This window comes from Bufo bufo, chromosome 2 (genome assembly GCF_905171765.1).
Source record: "Bufo bufo chromosome 2, aBufBuf1.1, whole genome shotgun sequence".
Lineage (NCBI taxonomy): Eukaryota > Metazoa > Chordata > Amphibia > Anura > Bufonidae > Bufo > Bufo bufo.
In genome coordinates, this window is record NC_053390.1 from 291903954 (window position 1) to 291923425 (window position 19472).

A 19472-nucleotide genomic window follows, 5' to 3' on the forward strand; every position below is an offset into this window, starting at 1 on the left:
TTGGAGGCCAAATCACCTGGCTGAAAAAGAGCTCGGTCTGTAGAATGCAAGGGAGAAAGAAAAGAAATCCATGTCTGTGAGGACGTGGAATGGTGACTACCTCCTGCAAAGAAAGAGGATACTGGGCGGAGCACTGCCTTATGTTCCTGCTAAAAGAAAAAAAGTACGAACAAGTACGAACAAGTACGAACTCCGAAAAATGCCACCAAAACGCTGGCTCCTGGCCGCAAACTGTGGGAGTAGAACTAAACTCCAGGTCCGCCGGATCCTCCTCTGGCCAAGAGAACGCTCTCTAGGAAGCGGAATATTGGTAGACCAATGAGAGAAATACTCTTACCGGGTGGGGTGCGAATACGACGTCCAACACCTCCACCGTACCCGAGGAACCCTGGGGTGTGGAAAAAAATGGAAATGGGCTTCCAGAGTCGTACGACCCATGGCTACTGGACAGCTAGACAGAGGAGAAGGCGAACAGTTATCCAACTCGAGGAGGGACAGGGAAGGAAAAGTGTGTTCCCTCCAAGGGACGAAACCCTTACCTGTAGTGAAAGGGCGTGACAGACACACGCTCTAGCCGTCAGGGGAGACTCTCAGTCCACCACTGGAATGAGTAGTGAAAGAATGACCACCGTTGGCTTGAGGTGACGTAGACATTATTCATATCAGAAGAGAGGTAGCACCGATGGTGTCACAGCATCAACCATTAAAAATCCAAGTCCCACTTATAACGACAACCTAGTGGTTGACGAGTGCCACAGGGACTAAGCTACCCAGTAGAACGCACTTGAAGGTAGGTGCTGATCAGCAATGGCAATCACTCCATCGCCACACCTGAGCTGACGACAGAAGGACAACAGTTGCCAGAGCAACAGGCACTCATAGGTGGTGTAAACCAGAAAGAAGCCAGAGCTAAAGTCCATTGCCTCTGAGACTGACGCTCTACAGAATCTATGGGTAATGCAATACTCTGCCTGAAGATGAGGCCACCCAAGGGAAGCCACAAGAGTAATGCTAACGCCATACTCCAGCAGAGGAGGAGGCCACACCGTAGAGGTCACCGATTGCAGTGTCAGACGAATCAGTCACCTGACGAAAAAGCTGTGCAGCAGGAAACCTAGCATATAATGGTGACGCAAACACCCTTTGTGCAGTAGGAGCTACCGCATGCTCCACCAGCGTAAAATGAAAAGGGCGCTGAACAAGAGCAACCGCCGAAGCAGTGGTCGGGTAGAACCCCTACCTGAAGGGGCTGCCCCACTACAGCGATTACGATCATCTAGCTCTAGCGTGAAGACTTTCCATGCGAAGGAAAGGCCCCTTGTAGTGGTCACTGCAGAGTGCTAGCATAACACCCTCACCTAGATAAGGAAGAGTGGTGAACAAGAATCCATAGTCAGTGGAATACTCTGCTTGCTGGATCGTAATCACAGCATTCTGGATAATGTGACTGACCTGAACGGTGGATGCCCATGGGGATGGGGGGTCTCTAGGACCCATAAGTGTTGCTGGGTGACCCCCCTGAGAGCACAAAGGTCGACATTTTCGTGCCCCCAACCCGTGCCGGAAGAACAGAAGGATACAATCTGGAAGTAGCCATAGAATCCCCTGGCCGTATCCATATGCCACTAGATGGAGAGTACCAGGTACAAGCGGTACCGACTGTTGTCACGGACCACTTTGAAGAAAACCAGGCATCTAGTGTTGTGGCATAGTTAAATTATAGCAAGCAAAAAATGCTAGTGATTCCCCCGTAAAGGAACATTTGTAAAGGGTAATGCCACAGGAAGCATGTGATGGCAAATGACTGATGGAATAGCATCCAGTGGTAGTGCGATCCTCTGGTTAAGGAAGGGGGTAGCGCGATAGTCAGAAACACAATCCGCAGAAGTGTAATTACCCCACCTATGGAGGAAGGGGGGGATGACTACGGTAAGCACTGCACTCAGTGGCAGAGCAATCACTCGACCTACGACAGGAAGTAACATACTCAGCAAGTACTGTAATCTGGGGTAGTGCAAGTACCTCATCTATCGAAGGGGGTAACGCATACTGCAGGAACGAGTTCAGTACCCGGCGGGAAGTGTCCATTACTTCACCCAAGTAAGGAGACAATGTATACATAAACACTGCAACGGCAGTGAGAATGCCATAATGCTACCTATACAAGAGACTAATACATACAGACAGTACTGTGCCCAGTGGAACAGCAATTCCGCCACCTACGGAGCTGGGGACGCCTATGGCTGGCATTGAGACCAGTGCTAGTGCGGTCAGTCCACCTAAGGAAGGAAATAAAGGTAAGTACTGTAACCAGTAGTAGTGCAAATACTGCCTAAGGAAGGGGGTAATGTATACACCAGTACCGTAATCTTGGAAGATTGAACAGGATTCATGTCAGAGTCTGAATAACTGAACCCCCCCCCCAGAACTAACCCCTCCGGGGGGGGGGGGGGGGGGTTTGCGTGATCGTGGGAGTGAGAAGGTGAGCCAGGAGGAAATATGACCTGCTGTGGCCCGCTCGTGCGCAGTTCCACCTCTCAGCCTCTAGTCCATGGCTGTTGCAGGCCGAGCCGGTATTGATAAAACAACCAAACTACCCCGGGGGTGGAATGGAACTCCTAAAGGTCCACTTACTGGATTGCGCAGATGGAGATTTATCAACCAAACGACCCAGGAGGGTGGATTGGGAATTTCCAGAGGTCTTGAAAATTTCAGTTGTCCTGCACCGGCTTTGCGCAGGTGGAGCCCTATCAATCAAACGGCCTCAGAGGGCGGATTGGGAAACCTTCAGATATACTCCACTGAATTTTTGCAGGTGGAGCATTATCCACCAAACGGCCTGGAGGGCGGATTGGGAATCCTTCAGATGTACTCCACTGGATTTGCACAGTTGGAGCCCTATCAACCAAACGCCTCAGAGGGCGGATTGGGAAACCTTCAGATATACTCCACTGAATTTTTGCAGGTGGAGCATTATCAACCAAACGGCCCGGAGGACGGATTGGGAATCCTTCAGATGTACTCCACTGGCTTTGCGCAGGTGGAGCATTATCGACCAAATGGCCCCGGAGGGCGGATTGGGAACCCTTCATACGTACTCCACTGGCTTTGCCCGAGTGGAGCACTATCAACCAAAACTGCCCGTAAGGTGGATTGGGAATCCTTCAGATGTACTCCACTGGATTTTGCACAGTTGGAGCATTATCAACGGCCCCGGAGGGTGGGTTGGGAACTGTGAGAAATTCTCCACTGTCCGGGATTGGGTACAGGCCCTGGGCATAGAGAGCTCAGTCTGTGAGGAGGGCAGGACCTGTATGGGCGCACTTTTTTTTTTATTTATTCAGTTGAGGACCTAACCTCAAATGGACAAGGAGTAGGAAAGGCTGCATACTGCAATATTAAGGCACATTGTGCCTGCAGATAGAGACCTAGGGTAAGGGTAATCTGGTCACCGGATTCAAAGATGTGGCTGGGTAGGAAGGGTTAATGTCCAAGGACCGGGGCGGAGCCAGCTGGCTCCCGGGCAGAATTCGCGCCAGAATATGGACCCGCCCCTCCGTACCTGAGGTGAAGTTGGGAGAAAAAACAGCGCGGCCGGAAAGAAATCGGAAGGCCCGAATAAAGCCGGGGCCTAGATTTTGTGGTGCCCAGCCGACTAGGATCTGCGCTCCGCCGCCGGGAAACGGAGGTACCCCGAACGGCACTAGCAGGCGCCCAAGATTATATCTGCCTAAAAAGGCGCAGTGCTTGGCCGACCGGGGAGCCCACCCGGTCGGTCTGAGAAAAGGGGGGCACGGAATGGAGTGCAGCGGCGCCAGTTTCTGAATGTCCCCTGCCCGATATGTTAGATTGGAGGGGGGTGGGGAGGAAGAATCTAAAATGCCGCCGCCGGGTTCGGGATTAACCCCTTCATTACCCGATTTATGAGGTGATATGCGGCGACTGGTGGAGGACTCGCAGCCTCCATAAGAAAGGGCCATGGTGTGACAGGGAGGTACAGTAATACTCACCTGTCTTCATCTGTGGTCTTCGCCCTTAGTCTTGTACCAGCAGGGCCACCCCACGACCGCTGGCACCAGGCATCAGGGGTCCGGGCAGAGAAGGGCTGGAGAGGAGGTGGCCCTCCTGCTGGCGGGAAGCAGGGGAGTGAGGCTGCCCTGGTCTGCTTTGTCTTCTTGGGGGAGGCAGGGCGGTGAAGCAAGCAACACCGGCCAGCCTCCCAGGGAGACAGGGACGCAAGCGTTCCTGTGCCCCATCCAGGAAATCTGTGAAAAATAACAAAATGAAGAAAATCAAAAGAGCCACCCTGCTGAGCAGGGAGGTCTGCCTCCTACGACACTAAGCTAAAAACTGATGTGCTCTCTCCAGGCTAGAGGGGGTATAGCCGGCAGGGGAGGAATTATCACTTTTCAGCCTAGTGTCGCCTCCTAGTGGCAGCAAGCAGCTATACCCACGGTCCTGTGTCCCCCAATGATACAAGCGAGAAATATAGCTAAAATATTTAAAAGGAATTTTATAAGCTTAAAGGCGTTTTCTAGGAGGAAAATATTGATGACCTATCCTCAGGATAGGTCATTAGTATGATTGGTGGTGGTCCAACACTGCCAAGGATCAGCTCCGTGCCTCTTCACAGCATACCAAGCAAAGCGCTGTTCATTGTTGCAGTGGCTGTGCTTGGTATTGCAGCCTAGGTCCATTCATTTGAACAAGGTTGAACTACACCTAGGCCATGTGACCAATGAATATGACATCATCGGCCTATGAAGATGATTGGTGGTGGTGGTCAGATATTGATGACCTATGATGAGGATAGGCCATCAATATTAAACCCCTAGAAAACTCCTTTAAAGATCCTAAAAAAAAACATAAAATATGTATGACTATGCATTGAAAGAAACCTGAACTATTCTTGAAAAAATGCTGAAAAATCACATTGCTAGTAATGTATAGTGAAAATTGTTTATACCAGGGATGCTTTTGTAACCTTCAGCTGTGAATTGCTTATAGAGGTAATACCATTGCACTACCATTCACATTATTATCTATAGTTCCGGAAAATTGTGATATGCATTTGTTTCATTTATCGTAGGGCATTAAAAATATAAGCCAATATACTGTACCTAACTCTGCAGTCAATCTTTGTTCATTTGTCTCCTGACCAATTCTGCTGATGTCCACTTCATCTTGGGAGGTGATATGAGGATTATTTTCTTCTTCCTTGCCACTAGACTTGGTCTGCTTAACATTAGGAGCTCCTTTTCTTGCCTCTGTCCTCATAGGTCCCCTACCCCTCTTGTTCCTCTTTTTTCTTCGCCCTCTTCCTGTCTTCTGAGACAATTCGCTGATCTGCTGCCAAGCAGGATGCTTTACTTTTTCATGGTGTTCTTTTGCCTCAACAGATAGCACTTGCATGTCCTCAACAGCATCACCTTCAAATGCTGACACTTCTTGACCATCTGCCCAGGTTCTGCCTGTTCTGGTCACTGAAGATCCTCTTAAAGGACAAATTTCATTTTCGCTATCCATTGGTTGTTGACTTTCTTTAAGTGCTTGTTTTAAATTGTCCAGTTGACAGTCATTTTGACATTCATCTATATGGTCATTACATTTTTCTTCTTTAGATGGATCTATGCTGGCTTCTGAGAAAATGTTCTGGCAGTCTGTAGTAATGTCACAAGTGGAAAGCACGTTCTCTGTTTCTTTATTCATATCCACATTTAAAGAGAAACCTTTTAGTGAATTTGATAAATTGTCAAATTCATGAGAACTACTTTTCTTTGCAGTTCCCTTGGCTTGCCAAGATATTTCCCTTTGTTCCACATTACAGTCCTTGGCATTTCTTACCTGAATTTCAGGTGATTCCCATAATTGTCTCCCTGAAAATAAATCTCTCTCATGTCTCTGAAGAAGATCCAAACCTTTTCTCCATTGAGCTAACACATCACTTTCAGCAGAATAGTTTGATGTATCGACATCCCAGTAACTTTTAACCTCAGTTGAAGATTTTGTTTGCTCTCCAGAATCTTCTGTGTGGGATCTACTTTCCCATACCTCTTCAGACCTTCCTTTTAAAGTGCTCAATGAACCTACCTTTCCAGGCTTCCTTTGGTGGAGCCATGCTTCTGGAGCTTTCTTTTTACCTTTTCTACTTGGAGCAGTCTTTGCTCTTGACAGCCATGTATCCCTGGGACTGTCATCTTTGCTAACTATGCCAGTATTGGGGGGACTTAATTCTACATATTCTCCTTCTACACAGTCTGCAGCAGAGCCAGAGAGAGAATCCAACATGGGCGGTGAAGCAGCACCAACTCTCCAGCTATGAATATCTTCTTGAATATCTGACAGTGGCAAATGGGAATTAACTTTGGGATCAAGCACTTCTCCAATGGTAATGCCTCCATCACCAGGACTTCGAAACTCCAGAGGTGGCATTAGAGGACCTGGGGGACATTTCCTCCCAACAATAAATCCATCCTTATGGATGAAACGAGGATAGATTACTTCTGACCATGGTAGTCGAAGGACTTTTTCCTCTACAGCAGCTAAACAGTTCTCAAGGCGGACTGAGCTACGGTCTTTATTAATGCTGTTAAGCCATTCAGCAGAAAATAGAAATGAGTGGGAGGACTCAGGTACCACAATCTCTTGTACACCACTGCCATCCTGAGAAAGGCACTTCAGCACAAGTCTGGGAGAACATTCCAAATATGGCACCACTTGCAAGTAAAAATCTCCAGGCTTTAAAAAGTGCCATGGAAGAGATGACAGCTGAATGAGGACCTTCTCACCAAGACAGAGTGGCCAGCCTTCATGAAAAAAGAGAAATCCACTGTATTGCGACTAGAAAACAAAGGACAAGACATAATTGTAATTACACATCGTTTGCTAGAAAGTAAGAAAGATAAAATATAAACATAACATGGTCGTTCACAATAGGGGTCAAAAACACACACTTACGCATGCCTGGTGCTGCACAGTCTGCAGGATTCTCTTGGCTGGTATGAGAAATTCCAAAGTATATCTCAGGGAGTCCTCACGATATGTCTTCTCTAGCACAGAAAACACTTGGGTTAGGAGGGTGGGTGCTGTCACCTCAAATGGAGGGTAAAGGGATGACAGTGTACTCTGTAGGCAATCCTCCACAGACTGAGGGGTCTGAAAAACATACATTTGGTTCTTCATATCATCCTGCATACACGTCTAAAATGCTAAACAATAAAAAAAAAATCGAACCATCACATGTGTTAGTGTTCACTACATTCGTGGAATATATCCTGCTTTGATATTAAGATAAATAGCAAAGTAATAAACATACAGGTAAATAAAGTGTAACTGTCATATTTTTTTTTATTTGCTAGTTTATTAGAGCTAGGCATGTATACCTGAGTTAGTCTGTCAATGACTGTCAAAAGATCTGTAACTACCTTATAATAACAGCTTTCATTAATGTCCCCTGTCCCTTTCCACTAGTCCCTTAAAAGATTGTTGCTAGGGCTTGTCTGTCTTCCCTTTAGTGTAAACAGAAGACAGAGGGGCAGTCCTCCACACTGTATGCCTGTATTAGGCTTCAGAGTGAGGAGGCGTGTCTCAGTAATCCAATCTGATTGGCTGGCAGGGAGCTGCTGGCTACAGCAAGTGTGTATGGGAAGTGAGGGAAAGCTGTTTTGGCCTCAGAGAACTGGTAGAGGAGCCATCTTGAGAAGATCCTCATATTGTAGAGGTTAAAACAGCTAAGGGAAAAACTCAAGGAAAAGAGTGGTATGTGAAGAAACTAAAGATTGCTTTATGCATAATGCTGCAGCAGCAATAGCATATGCTAAAATAGATTTTTTATGAAAACATGACAGTTAAACATTCTGTGGAGGACACTAGATGCTGGAGGTTTATTCTGTAGAAGAAAAAGAGGTGAGAGGAGCAGGGACATCTCTTTTTAAATTTTTACCTGTAAAGAAGAAAACTATGGGGAAAAAGTGGTTTGGATTGTGTGAGCTATTATTGGTTGAATTTTTGAACAAGAGATGTGTGAGTGGGAGGCTTTGTTTTTACCAAATGGAAAAAAAATTGGAAACTATGCAAATTTTCATGGATCCTCCTAAAGGTTTTAAACTATTTTTATGCCAAACCAAAGAAAGAGCAGCATCCATTTTTTTTGCTGGATGGAATACTGCAGATATCTGCACTTTTCCAACCAGTTAAAAAACAAAAACTAAACAGGAATGCAGACTAGACAGAAAATATGCACTTTTGGCTTCTTCTTAGAAGCCTATGTATCTTTTTTTAATAAGGTTTCCGAGTTAAAATTGTTGATACATGTAACAGAAAATAAAAAGAAAATGTGGTGTGAAAGAGGCATAAGACATGTCTACACAAAACAATTATTTCGGTACGATACATAGAGCCATGAGTGATCCTACAGATAAAACTAAAACAACCAACAACAAAAATACTGTTTATCGATGATGTAAACTGACCATTAACGCATAAAAGCCATCAGTCAACTTTTCCTACAGAATTAGTATGTCGTGGCCATCTGTGGTAGTGTTTATTGACTGGCGTATCAGTCCCAAGGACTTCGGTCAAGATACGTTGGAAACTTTTTTCTCTACAGCTGACCACTGTACACAATCTAAATGACATTTTTCCAATAATTTGATGGCTTCCCATCGTGCTTATCTGAGTGGGCGACAGCTCTGTTCTTGCTGGAAAATGTCTGAACGTCTGAACCTTCATGAAATACCAGGGATATGTAAATGTGTTATAACAATGCCGCTGCTGTTTCTGAACAAAGCCTTTCTTTACCAAAAGCTCAGAATCATTAAACCATACGTCAACTGTGACCGTTCAAGATTTTACACTGTTTTCATGGTTCTTAATGATTTAATGTATTTCAGTGGGCCTCATTTCATACTATTTTCACATATTAAAGCATATTATTTGCCAATCTAGTATTTCCTACTTTCCTTGCTATACATTGCTGGAGAAAAAAAACATATGAACGGTAAGTTTGAATATTCTTTTACAATTTCCTAATGCACAGATACCGTATACACTATATAGACATAAGTACATATTACAACTACACAAGCTTTTATGGCTCCCCATTCTAAAGCCATAGGCATAATATGGAGTTGGTATCCCCTTTTGCAGCTAAAAAAAACTTCCACTCTTCTGGAAGGACTTCCTAAAAGATTTTGGAGTGTGTCTGTGGGAATTTTTGTCCATTCATCCAGAAGAATAATTTGTGAGGTCAGACACTGATGTTATAAATGGTCTGGCTCACAATCTCTGTTCTGGTTTATCCCAAAGGTGTTTGATGGGACTGAAGTCAAGGCTCTGTGCGGCCAGTCAAGTTCTTCCACACCAAACTCATCTGACCATTCCTTTATGGACCAAGCTTTGTGCACTGGGGCACAGTCATCCTGGAACAGAAAAGCGTCTACCCAAAACTGTAGGCTTAAAACCGTCCAAAATGTCTTGGTATCCTTAAGCATTATGATTTCCTTTCACTACAACTAAGGGATCTAGGGCAACCCCACAAAACAACCCTATAGCATTATCTCTCCTCTCCCAAACTTTACAGTTGGCACAATGCAGTCAGGCAGGTAACGTTCTCCTGACATTCAAGAGGCATGATACATCACAGGACACATTTCTACTACCCCAGACTCCAGTGGAGGTAGACTTTACATCACTCCATCCAATGCTTGCCATTGTGTTTGGTGATGTAAGGCTTGTTCAGCCAAAGAAAAACTCATTCCACGAAGCTCCTGGAGCACAGTTTTTATTAATGCCAGAGGAGTGGTGTTGAGCGAACTTGTGTTTTTAGTTCGGTGTACAAGGTTCAGGTTATTGAAGAATTCCGTTATGGATTCCGCTACCAGGGACCATAACGGAATTCTATGACGGCATGCACCATGGAAGCCTATAAGAGGCATTCCGTATTGCATTACATTATATGCTGGCCATAGACTTCTATTATGACGGAATACAATACGGAATGCCTCTTATAGCCTTCCGTGGTACATACCGACACAGAATTCCGTTATGGTCCGTGGTAGCGGAATCCATATGACATAGAATTCCGTTATGGTCCGTGGTAGTGGAATCCATATGACATAGAACTCCGTTATGGTCCGTGGTAACGGAATCCATATGACATAGAATTCCGTTATGGTCCGTGGTAGCGGAATCCATATGACATAGAATTCCGTTATGGTCCGTGTTAGCGGAATCCATAACTGGATTCTTCGATAACCCGAACCTTGGACGCCAAACTAAAAACCCAAGTTCGCTCAACACTACAGAGGAGGTTTGTACTGTGTAGTTATTGAGTCAGAAGAGTGTTGCCTACTTTTATTTATTATGCACCTTAGCACTTGGCTTTACGTAGTCTGACACTTTGTTGCTTATGTTTAACCCCTTAAGGACTCAGCCCTATTTAACCTTAAGGACTTGGCCATTTTTTGCAAATCTGACCAGTGTCACTTTAAGTGCTGATAACTTTAAAACGCTTTGACTTACCCAGGCCGTTCTGAGATTGTTTTTTCGTCACATATTGTACTTCATGACACTGCTAAAATTGGGTCAAAAAAGTTAATTTTTTTCCATAACAAAATACCAGATTTACCAAAAATTTTGAAAAATTAGCAAATTTCAAAGTTTCAGTTTCTCTACTTCTGTAATACATAGTAATACCCCCAAAAATTGTGATGACTTTACATTCCCCATATGTTTACTTCATGTTTGTAGCATTTTGGGAATGATATTTTATTTTTTGGGGATGTTACAAGGCTTAGAAGTTTAGAAGCAAATCTTGAAATTTTTCAGAAATTTACAAAAACCCAATTTTTAGGGACCACTACAGGTCTGAAGTCACTTTGCGAGGCTTACATAATAGAAACCGCCCAAAAATGACCCCATTCTATAAACTACACCCCTCAAGGTATTCAAAACTGATTTTACAAACTTCGTTAACCCTTTAGGTGTTGCACAAGAGTTATTGGCAAATGGGGATGAAATTTGAGAATTTAATTTTTTTGCCTAGTTTTCCATTTTAACCCATTTTTTCCACTAACAAAGCAAGGGTTAACAGCCAAACAAGACTGTATCTTTATTGCCCTGACTCTGCCGTTTACAGAAACACCCCATATGTGGCCGTAAACTACTGTACGGGCACACAGTAGGGCGTAGAGGGAAAGGTGCGCCGTATGGTTTTTGGAAGCCAGATTTTGCTGGACTGGTTTTTTGACACCATGTCCCATTTGAAGCCCCCCTGATTAACCCCTAGAGTAGAAACTCCATAAAAGTGACCCCATCTAAGAAACTACACCCCTCAAGGTATTCAAAACTGATTTTACAAACTTTGTTAACCATTTAGGTGTTGCACAAGATTTAATGGAAAATAGAGATACAATTTCAAAATTTCACTTTTTTGGCAGATTTTCCATTTTAATATTTTTTTTCCAGTTACAAAGCAAGGATTAACAGCCAAACAAAACTCATTATTTATGGCCCTGATTCTGTAGTTTACAGAAACACCCCATATGTGGTCGTAAACCGCTGTACGGGCACAAGGCAGGGAGCAGAAGGAAAGGAATGCCATACGGTTTTTGGAATGTATGTAGACATGTATGTCCCAATACTTGTCTACATATGGTGACCTTTCTATGAAAACATACACTATATGGAGAAATTATACATACTGTACAAACTAAAACTCATCATAGCATTATGCCGCTTTTTTTTTTTTTTGGGCTGGCATGAAACACTATGGTGAACATTGCCGTTTTAGATGCCGGTCTTAATTACCCCTATACCTGGTGTTGGATCCGGCTGAGTTATGATGAGGTGCAGGCCTCTCCATAACCACTCCACCACTTCTAAATGTAAGACAGCCTCCTAGCTGCCTTACATTTAGACAATTTTCTACGCCTAAAACAGACGTGGAAAATGGTACATGAGACAGACCTGACGGCCCTTCTCCGTCCCTGCACCCCCCCTTTTTTAGACCTTGCTTGAGCAGGGAAAAGTTGCAGATTGCACCGCAATCTGCACCAGAAATACAACTAAGTTAGGCGTATTTCTCTTTGATAAATTACCCCCTATGAATTTCATGTAATTTTCATTGCATTTACATTCATAAGTTTATTATTATTAACGGTGGCTCAGTGGTTAGCACTGGTACCTTGCAGCACTGGGGTCCTCAGTTTGAAACTGGCCAAGGGCAACATGTGCATGGAGTTTGTATGTTCTCCCTGTGTATATTCTTCCCCCAGGTACTCCTGTTTCCTCCCACAGTCCAAAAACATATTAATAGAATAGGGATCGATGTGAGTGATAACACTGTACAGCGCAGATGTGGCACACTTATTAAGAGGTGTGTGCCTCTTAATAACTGTAGTATATCTGACCCAGCAGGGCATAGATTATATTAGGATAGGTCATCAATATCTGATCACTGGGGGTCTGACTCCTGGCACTGCCACTGGTCAGCCCTTTGAAGAGGATGTGCTTGATAAGCTGCAAGGAGGTTGCGGCGTTCACCAGAGTGCCTTGGCCTCTTCAAACAGTGGATTGGCAGGTGTGCCACCCCCACGATCAAGTATTGATAACATTATACATCCTGAAAACACCTTTAAGCCCAGCGTGTAAAATGCTGGTCTTAATAAATGCGCCCACTGGGCCAACAGCTTCTAGGACATGCAGTAAGTCGGACACTAATGGTCTATAGATTGGGTGTACTCTCTGCTAGGATTTTATCGCAGTTCTTACTTTAGACTAATAACATTTCAACTAAATGGAAACAAAATGGAGTGCATATGTAGAGTTTTGGATTCCTATGAGATGTTCTGCTTATTTGTCAGTTTTTCTGAGAGAAAAATATAAAAGAAAAACACAAGAAAAAAAAAAAAAAAAAGAAAGAACAAAAATGGCCAGAAGTGGGGACAGAAGCAGCGGCCAAACAGCAGCAATGGGGGGTGGGTTTTTATTTTTGCTACCTCTGAACCCATGTGTAAAGGAATACCACTTTAAGCTTGACTAAATGCAAAGGAGAATGCTGATAAAGTGCCCTCCAGGATGCCAGCCTCAGAACTGCAAAGAAGCCATTGAATGTATAAACCTGCTAGAATCTTCTAGTCATTTGTTTTTGGAAATGATTAGCAAAGCCATGAGTAGAAAGCCTGTAGGCATACACAAATTCCTCACCGTTTCCTATTATGTACCTGTATGTTGCCATATAGTGCTCTGGTGCAAGAATATGGATGGACACGGATAGAACTTATCACAATATTTCTGCCTCGAAAAAAAACATGTGTGAACCTAGGCCTATTGTAAGCTGCGCACGCAGAGTTGTGTAACAATGAGGTCTTGTGATGGAGTTTAGTTTATACAGAAACCTCAGAGTTTGGTGTAACTGGATCTTCCATGTGCGGGAGGACTTGTGTGTGAGGCCATGGTAACGGGATTTTGTATATTTAGACAGGATCATACTCAGTCTGCTGTTACACTGGTGTCTCAATCTCTCCCTGCCGACCCAGCTGTTTCCTGTCATATCTCCGCCAAAAAATATCTTGCTTTTGTCCAAGTTTCAGCAAACTACTGAACGGAACTGAAGTGAACTTAAAAAACAAAAATGCTGCGAGCCAAAATTGAGAAGAGACAGATTCAGATCTCTCACCCATCTTTGCTTTCAGCACTGTGAGTGAAAGTCCCCACTAGACATTACATATCCGTCAATGAGCAGAAGGGACACGTTAGGACTGTATTCTCTAGTGTTCTTCTATTGACCACACTACGTAAAAGGCGGCAAATACTCCTGCAGAACCTACCACTCTTCTGTTAGGGCTTGTTCACATCTCCAGTAACCTGATCAGATCTGGCAGGGAACAGCCGGATTCTACTATTCACCGCTGGATGCCAATTGACTATATTGGGATCCAGTGGCATAAATGGCGGGTGTCTGACAAATAGAGCAGCATGCAGCCGTTATTGTCTGGCCGACAGCACACATTTATGCAGGAACAGGCTACCGGAAGAGAATGCCGGATTTAGAAACACAACTGTGAGCCTACCCTTACAATCACAGCCATGTTTTCCTCTTGGGTCAAATTTCTACTGCAGATTTTTCACAGATTTGACCCTAGGCATGGTAAGGGTAAATGCACACGTTCAGGTCAATCTATGATGCAGATTTTTTTTTCGTGTGCGTGGATGAGATTTCTTAAAATCTCCACATTGCTATTACTGCAAATCCTCAGCAGAAAATCTGTAACATTTATGTCTCATGTGAACGTACCCTAACACGCAGGCTCGGACTGGCCCACAGGGGTACAGGGGAATCCCCCGGTGGGCCCCTAGTCTCCCACCCCCTGCACAAGTGGCACATAGCACAGGAGACTTACTGCACTACAGACATATATTCAATGTACAGCACCTCAACCAGCCTGTGTTCATATAAAAAACTTGTTAGATTATTTATTATATTTGAATGTATCCGTACGGTGGGCCCTAGGCACCCCAGTCCGACACTGCTAACACGTATAAAAACGTCAATGCCAATTAAAGTCAGAGGGAGGAGAAACCCAATCCCACGGATAAAGCACGACACGGCTACAAAAAGACACACAGCCGGCTCTAGTAGACTGCATCTCCATCAGTGTGCTGCAGTGTGTGAACAGGGTTTTTATAAGTACAATATGACACTGGAAGGCGAGAACTGTTATATCGGTCTGGCTCTGACCACTCTGCTGTGCATCCCCATAGCCATGGAAGGGGTGACACTTCCATTCATCTTTATAGGACTCTATAGTCCTGTGTCCAGCTATATCCAGGAGTCCCACTGAGTGTGAATGAAGCAGCATGGTCATTCATAAAGGGGGACACAAAACTGCCTGTTCTCATGATCGATGAGACCCTCAGCAGTCGAACCCCCACCTATTTAATAGTTCTCTCCTATCCAATGAATAGGGAAAAATTTGTAACCTGAATACCACTTAAATAGGTCCATTTGCCCTCCTATTCTATGTCCCCAAATTCAGGAACATATCCAAAAAGACGAAACAGAAAAACGCCTGTCAAGCTTTCTCTTGTTGACACTTCTGGGATCCCTTGCCAATAGGAGGAAGAATGGGTTTCCTAATGCTAGTAACATCTGGGCCTCAGCCAGGTTTCCTATAATGTAGACTCTTACAAAACCTGTAAGAACAATCGCTTATGTCAGTGAAGGTATTATTATACTGCTGCAGGGGCGCTCCAGTAATAACCACAGAGTAGAACAGAGGACTCCAATTCTGGATTCAGTCACCAGATACAGGTTCACATATGACAGAAGGATGCTGAATATCACTGTAATACCAATACTAAGGATAGGGACAAACCATGCTACAAGTACAATTCACATAAGGCGGTAAGATTTAATTTATATTAATAAAAAGCAAAAAATATGGAACACATAAATCATCAAAACTGGGCCCATAGAAAAAAACACACGGGGCAATGGCAGGGGTGCTCCCTAGGTGGTATTGTAGGGCTGAGGCAGGGAGTGGGAAGCTTGCAATGAAGATGGCCACAGTCACACACATCATATCAAAGTCAGGATCTGCCAACCAGCTATTGCGTATGACGGAAGGCCTCATTCACATTCACATTTTCCACAGACAGCACACATACCCATTGATTTTAATGTGTTTGTTCACATATCAGTAGTTTTTCACTGACCATAAGTCAGTTGAAAACTCACAAGGACATGTGCTACATTGGTCTGTTATGCAGAATGAACATGCCCTTTAAAGTCTATGGATCCGTAAAAACCACTGACACAACATGGATGGCATCTGTGTTCTATCAATGATCTTCATGGACCATTGGTAGGAGATGCTCTAACAATAAATTTTCAGCTGAGCAGTGTCCGAGGAATACAGATGACACATGGAGGACAAAAAACGGACGCACTGATCCTTCATGGATGAAACACCACGTCAAATGGACATGGAAATGTGAACAAGGCATAAGGCCTGGATCTACTTAACTTTAACTCATCCATTTACACTACAGTGTTTATCTGCAGATCAGAAAAAGCAAAGAGACATCCACTACTTTGGCCCGTCGAGTGGACCCATCATGGCCATTCGATTCTAAGATTCGGCAAAAACTACTGACTAGAACCTGGATGGCATCCGTGTTGCATCAATCTTCACTGACCATTCATAGGAGACTCTCTGGAAATCCCTTTTTCAGGTTAGCAGTGTACATGGAATACGGATGACACGCTGAGGTAGAACTACATATTAACCCCTTAAGGACCGGGCTCATTTTCACCTTAAGGACCAGGCCATTTTTTGGAAATCTGACCAGTGTCACTTTAAGTGCTAATAACTTTAAAACGCTTTGACTTATCCAGGCCATTCTGAGATTGTTTTTTCGTCACATATTGTACTTCATGACACTGGTAAAATGAAGTCAAAAAAATTATTTTTTTTGCACAAAAAAATACCTAATTTACCAAAAATTTGGAAAAATTTGCAAATTTCAAAGTTTCAGTTTCTCTACTTCTGTAATACATAGTAATACCCCAAAAAATTGTGATGACTTTACATTCCCCATATGTCTACTTCATGCTTGAATTGTTTTGGGAATGATATTTTATTTTTTGGGGATGTTATAAGGCTTAGAAGTTTAGAAGCAAATCTTGAAATTTTTCCGAAATTTACAAAAACTCAATTTTTAGGGACCAGTTCAGGTTTGAAGTCACTTTGCGAGGCTTACATAATAGAAACCACCCAAAAATGACCCCATCTAAGAAACTACACCCCTCAAGGTATTCAAAACTGATTTTGCATACATTGTTAACCCTTTAGGTGTTGCACAAGAGTTATTGGCAAATGGGGAGGAAATTTGAGAATTTGATTTTTTTGTCTAATTTTTCATTTTAACCCATTTTTTCCACTAACAAAGCAAGGGTTAACAGCCAAACAAGACAGTATCTTTATTGCCCTGACTCTGCTGTTTACAGAAACACCCAATATGTGGCCGTAAACTACTGTACGGCCTCACAGCGGGGCGTAGAGTGAAAGGTGCGCTGTTTGGTTTTTGGTAGGCTGATTTTTATGGACTGGTTTATTTACACCATGTCCCATTTGAAGCCCCCTGATGCACCCCTAGAGGAGAAACTCCCTAAAAGTGACCCCATCTAAGAAACTACACCCCTCAAGGTATTCAAAACTGATTTTACATACGTCGTTAACACTTTAGGTGTTGCACAAGAGTTATTGGCAAATGGAGATGAAATTTGAGAATTTCATTTTTTTGCCTAATTTTCAATTTTAACCCATTTTTTTCACTAACAAAGCAAGGGTTAACAGCCAAACATGACTGTATCTTTATTGCCCTGACTCTGCCATTTACAGAAACACCCAATATGTGGCCGTAAACTACTGTACGGTCACACAGCGGGGCGTAGAGTGAAAGGTGCGCCGACTGTTTTTTTGACACCATGTCCCATTTGAAGCCCCCTTGATGCACCCCTAGAGTAGAAACTCCATAAAAGTGACCCCATCTAAGAAACTACACCCCTCAAGGTATTCAAAACTGATTTTACAAACTTTGTTAACCCTTTAGGTGTTGCACAAGATTTAATGGAAAATAGAGACACAATTTCAAAATTTCACATTTTTGGCAGATTTTCCATTTTAATATTTTTTTTCCAGTTACAAAGCAAGGGTTAACAGCCAAACAAAACTCATTATTTATGGCCCTGATTCTGTAGTTTACAGAAACACCCCATATGTGGTCGTAAACCGCTGTACGGGCACACGGCAGGGCGCAGAAGGAAAGGAATGCCATACGGTTTTTGGAAGGCAGGTTTTGCTGGACTGTTTTTTTGACACCATGTCCCATTTGAAGCCCCCCTGATGCACCCCTAGAGTAGAAACTCCAGAAAAGTGACCCCATTTTAGAAACTACGGGATAGGGTGGCAGTATTGTTGGTACTAGTTTAGGGTACATATGATTTTTGGTTGCTCTATATTACACTTTTTGTGCGGCAAGGTAACAAGAATTAGCTTTTTTGGCACCGTTTTTTTTTTTTGTTATTTACAACATTCATCTGACAGGTTAGATCATGTGGTAATTTCATAGAGCAGGTTGTCACGGACGCGGCGATACCTAATATGTATTACATTTATTTAATTTATGTAAGTTTTACCCAATGATTTCATTTTTAAAACAAAAAAAAGTTTTAGTGTCTCCATAGTCTAAGAGTCATAGTTTTTCAGTTTTTGGGCGATTATCTTAAGTAGGGTCTCATTTTTTGCGGGAGGAGATGACGGTTTGATTGGCACTATTTTGGGGTGCATATGACTTTTTGATCGCTTGCTATTACACTTTTTGTGATGTAAGATGACAAAAAATTGCTTTTTTTACACAGTTTTTTTTTTTTTTTTTTTACGGTGGTCACCTGAGAGGTTAGGTCATGTGATATTTTTATAGAGTCGGTCGATATGGACGCGGCAATACCTAATATGTATACTTTTTTTTTATTTATGTAAGTTTTACACAATGATTTCATTTTTGAAACAAAAAAAATTATGTTTTAGTGTCTCCATAGTCTAAGAGCCATAGTTTTTTCAGTTTTTGGGTGATTATCTTAAGTAGGGTCTCATTTTTTGCGGGATGAGATGACGGTTTGATTGCTACAATTTTGGCGTACATGCGACTTTTTTGATCACTTTTATTACCTTTTTTTGGGAAGTAAGGTGAGCAAAATTTCAATTTCATCATAGTTTTTTATTTTTTATTTTTATGGCGTTCACCGTTCGGGTAAAGTAACATGACCGTTTTATAGATCAGGTCGTTACGGACGCGGCGATACCAAACATGTGTAGGGAATGTTATTTTTTTAATTTTTAATCAGTGATAAATGTGTTTTTGGATTTTTACTTTTTTTTCACTTTTTTTCACTTTTTTTTTTACCCAGATCCACTTGGTTCTTGAAGATCCAGTGGGTCTGATGTCTGTATAATACAGTACAGTACAATATATATTGTTCTGTACTGTATTTTACTTACACTGAACAGATCTATGCTTTCAGCACAGATCTGTTCAGCACCATGGACAGCAGGACGCCTGAGAGGCGTCCTGTTGCCATGGGAACCTTCCCCGTCTGCTCAGAACTTCGCAGACGGGGAAGGGTAAGGATGGGATCTGGCGGGGGGCTGTCTGGGAGCTCTCTCCCTCTCCATCGGGGGGCTGCAAAGGCACAGCAGCCCCCCGATCGGAGAGGGAGGGAGCTCCCTCTTACTGTTAACTTTTTCCATACAGCGGTCCGTACGGACCGCTGTATGGAAAGGGTTAAACGGCTGACATCGCATCACCGATGTCAGCCGTTTATACCAGGGAGTCAGCAATGTGCTGGCACCCTGGTATACCCACTCTACACCAACGATTATTCAATGGGAGGCGGGCGGGGGATCGCG

General features: G+C 43.3%; 1 protein-coding gene across 2 annotated transcripts in view; it reads right to left on the reverse strand.

Moving 5' to 3' along the window:
* ARHGEF40 (Rho guanine nucleotide exchange factor 40) overlaps positions 1–19472 on the reverse strand; it is a 198545-nt gene that overhangs the window by 123774 nt on the left and 55299 nt on the right. For both annotated transcript variants that reach the window (XM_040416739.1, XM_040416738.1), the window contains exons 2-3: positions 6958–7155; positions 5121–6840 (exon numbers count right to left, since the gene is read on the reverse strand). In XM_040416739.1, the coding sequence (XP_040272673.1) occupies positions 5121–6840; positions 6958–7155 (1918 nt within the window). The remainder of the gene's footprint in view (positions 1–5120; positions 6841–6957; positions 7156–19472) is intronic.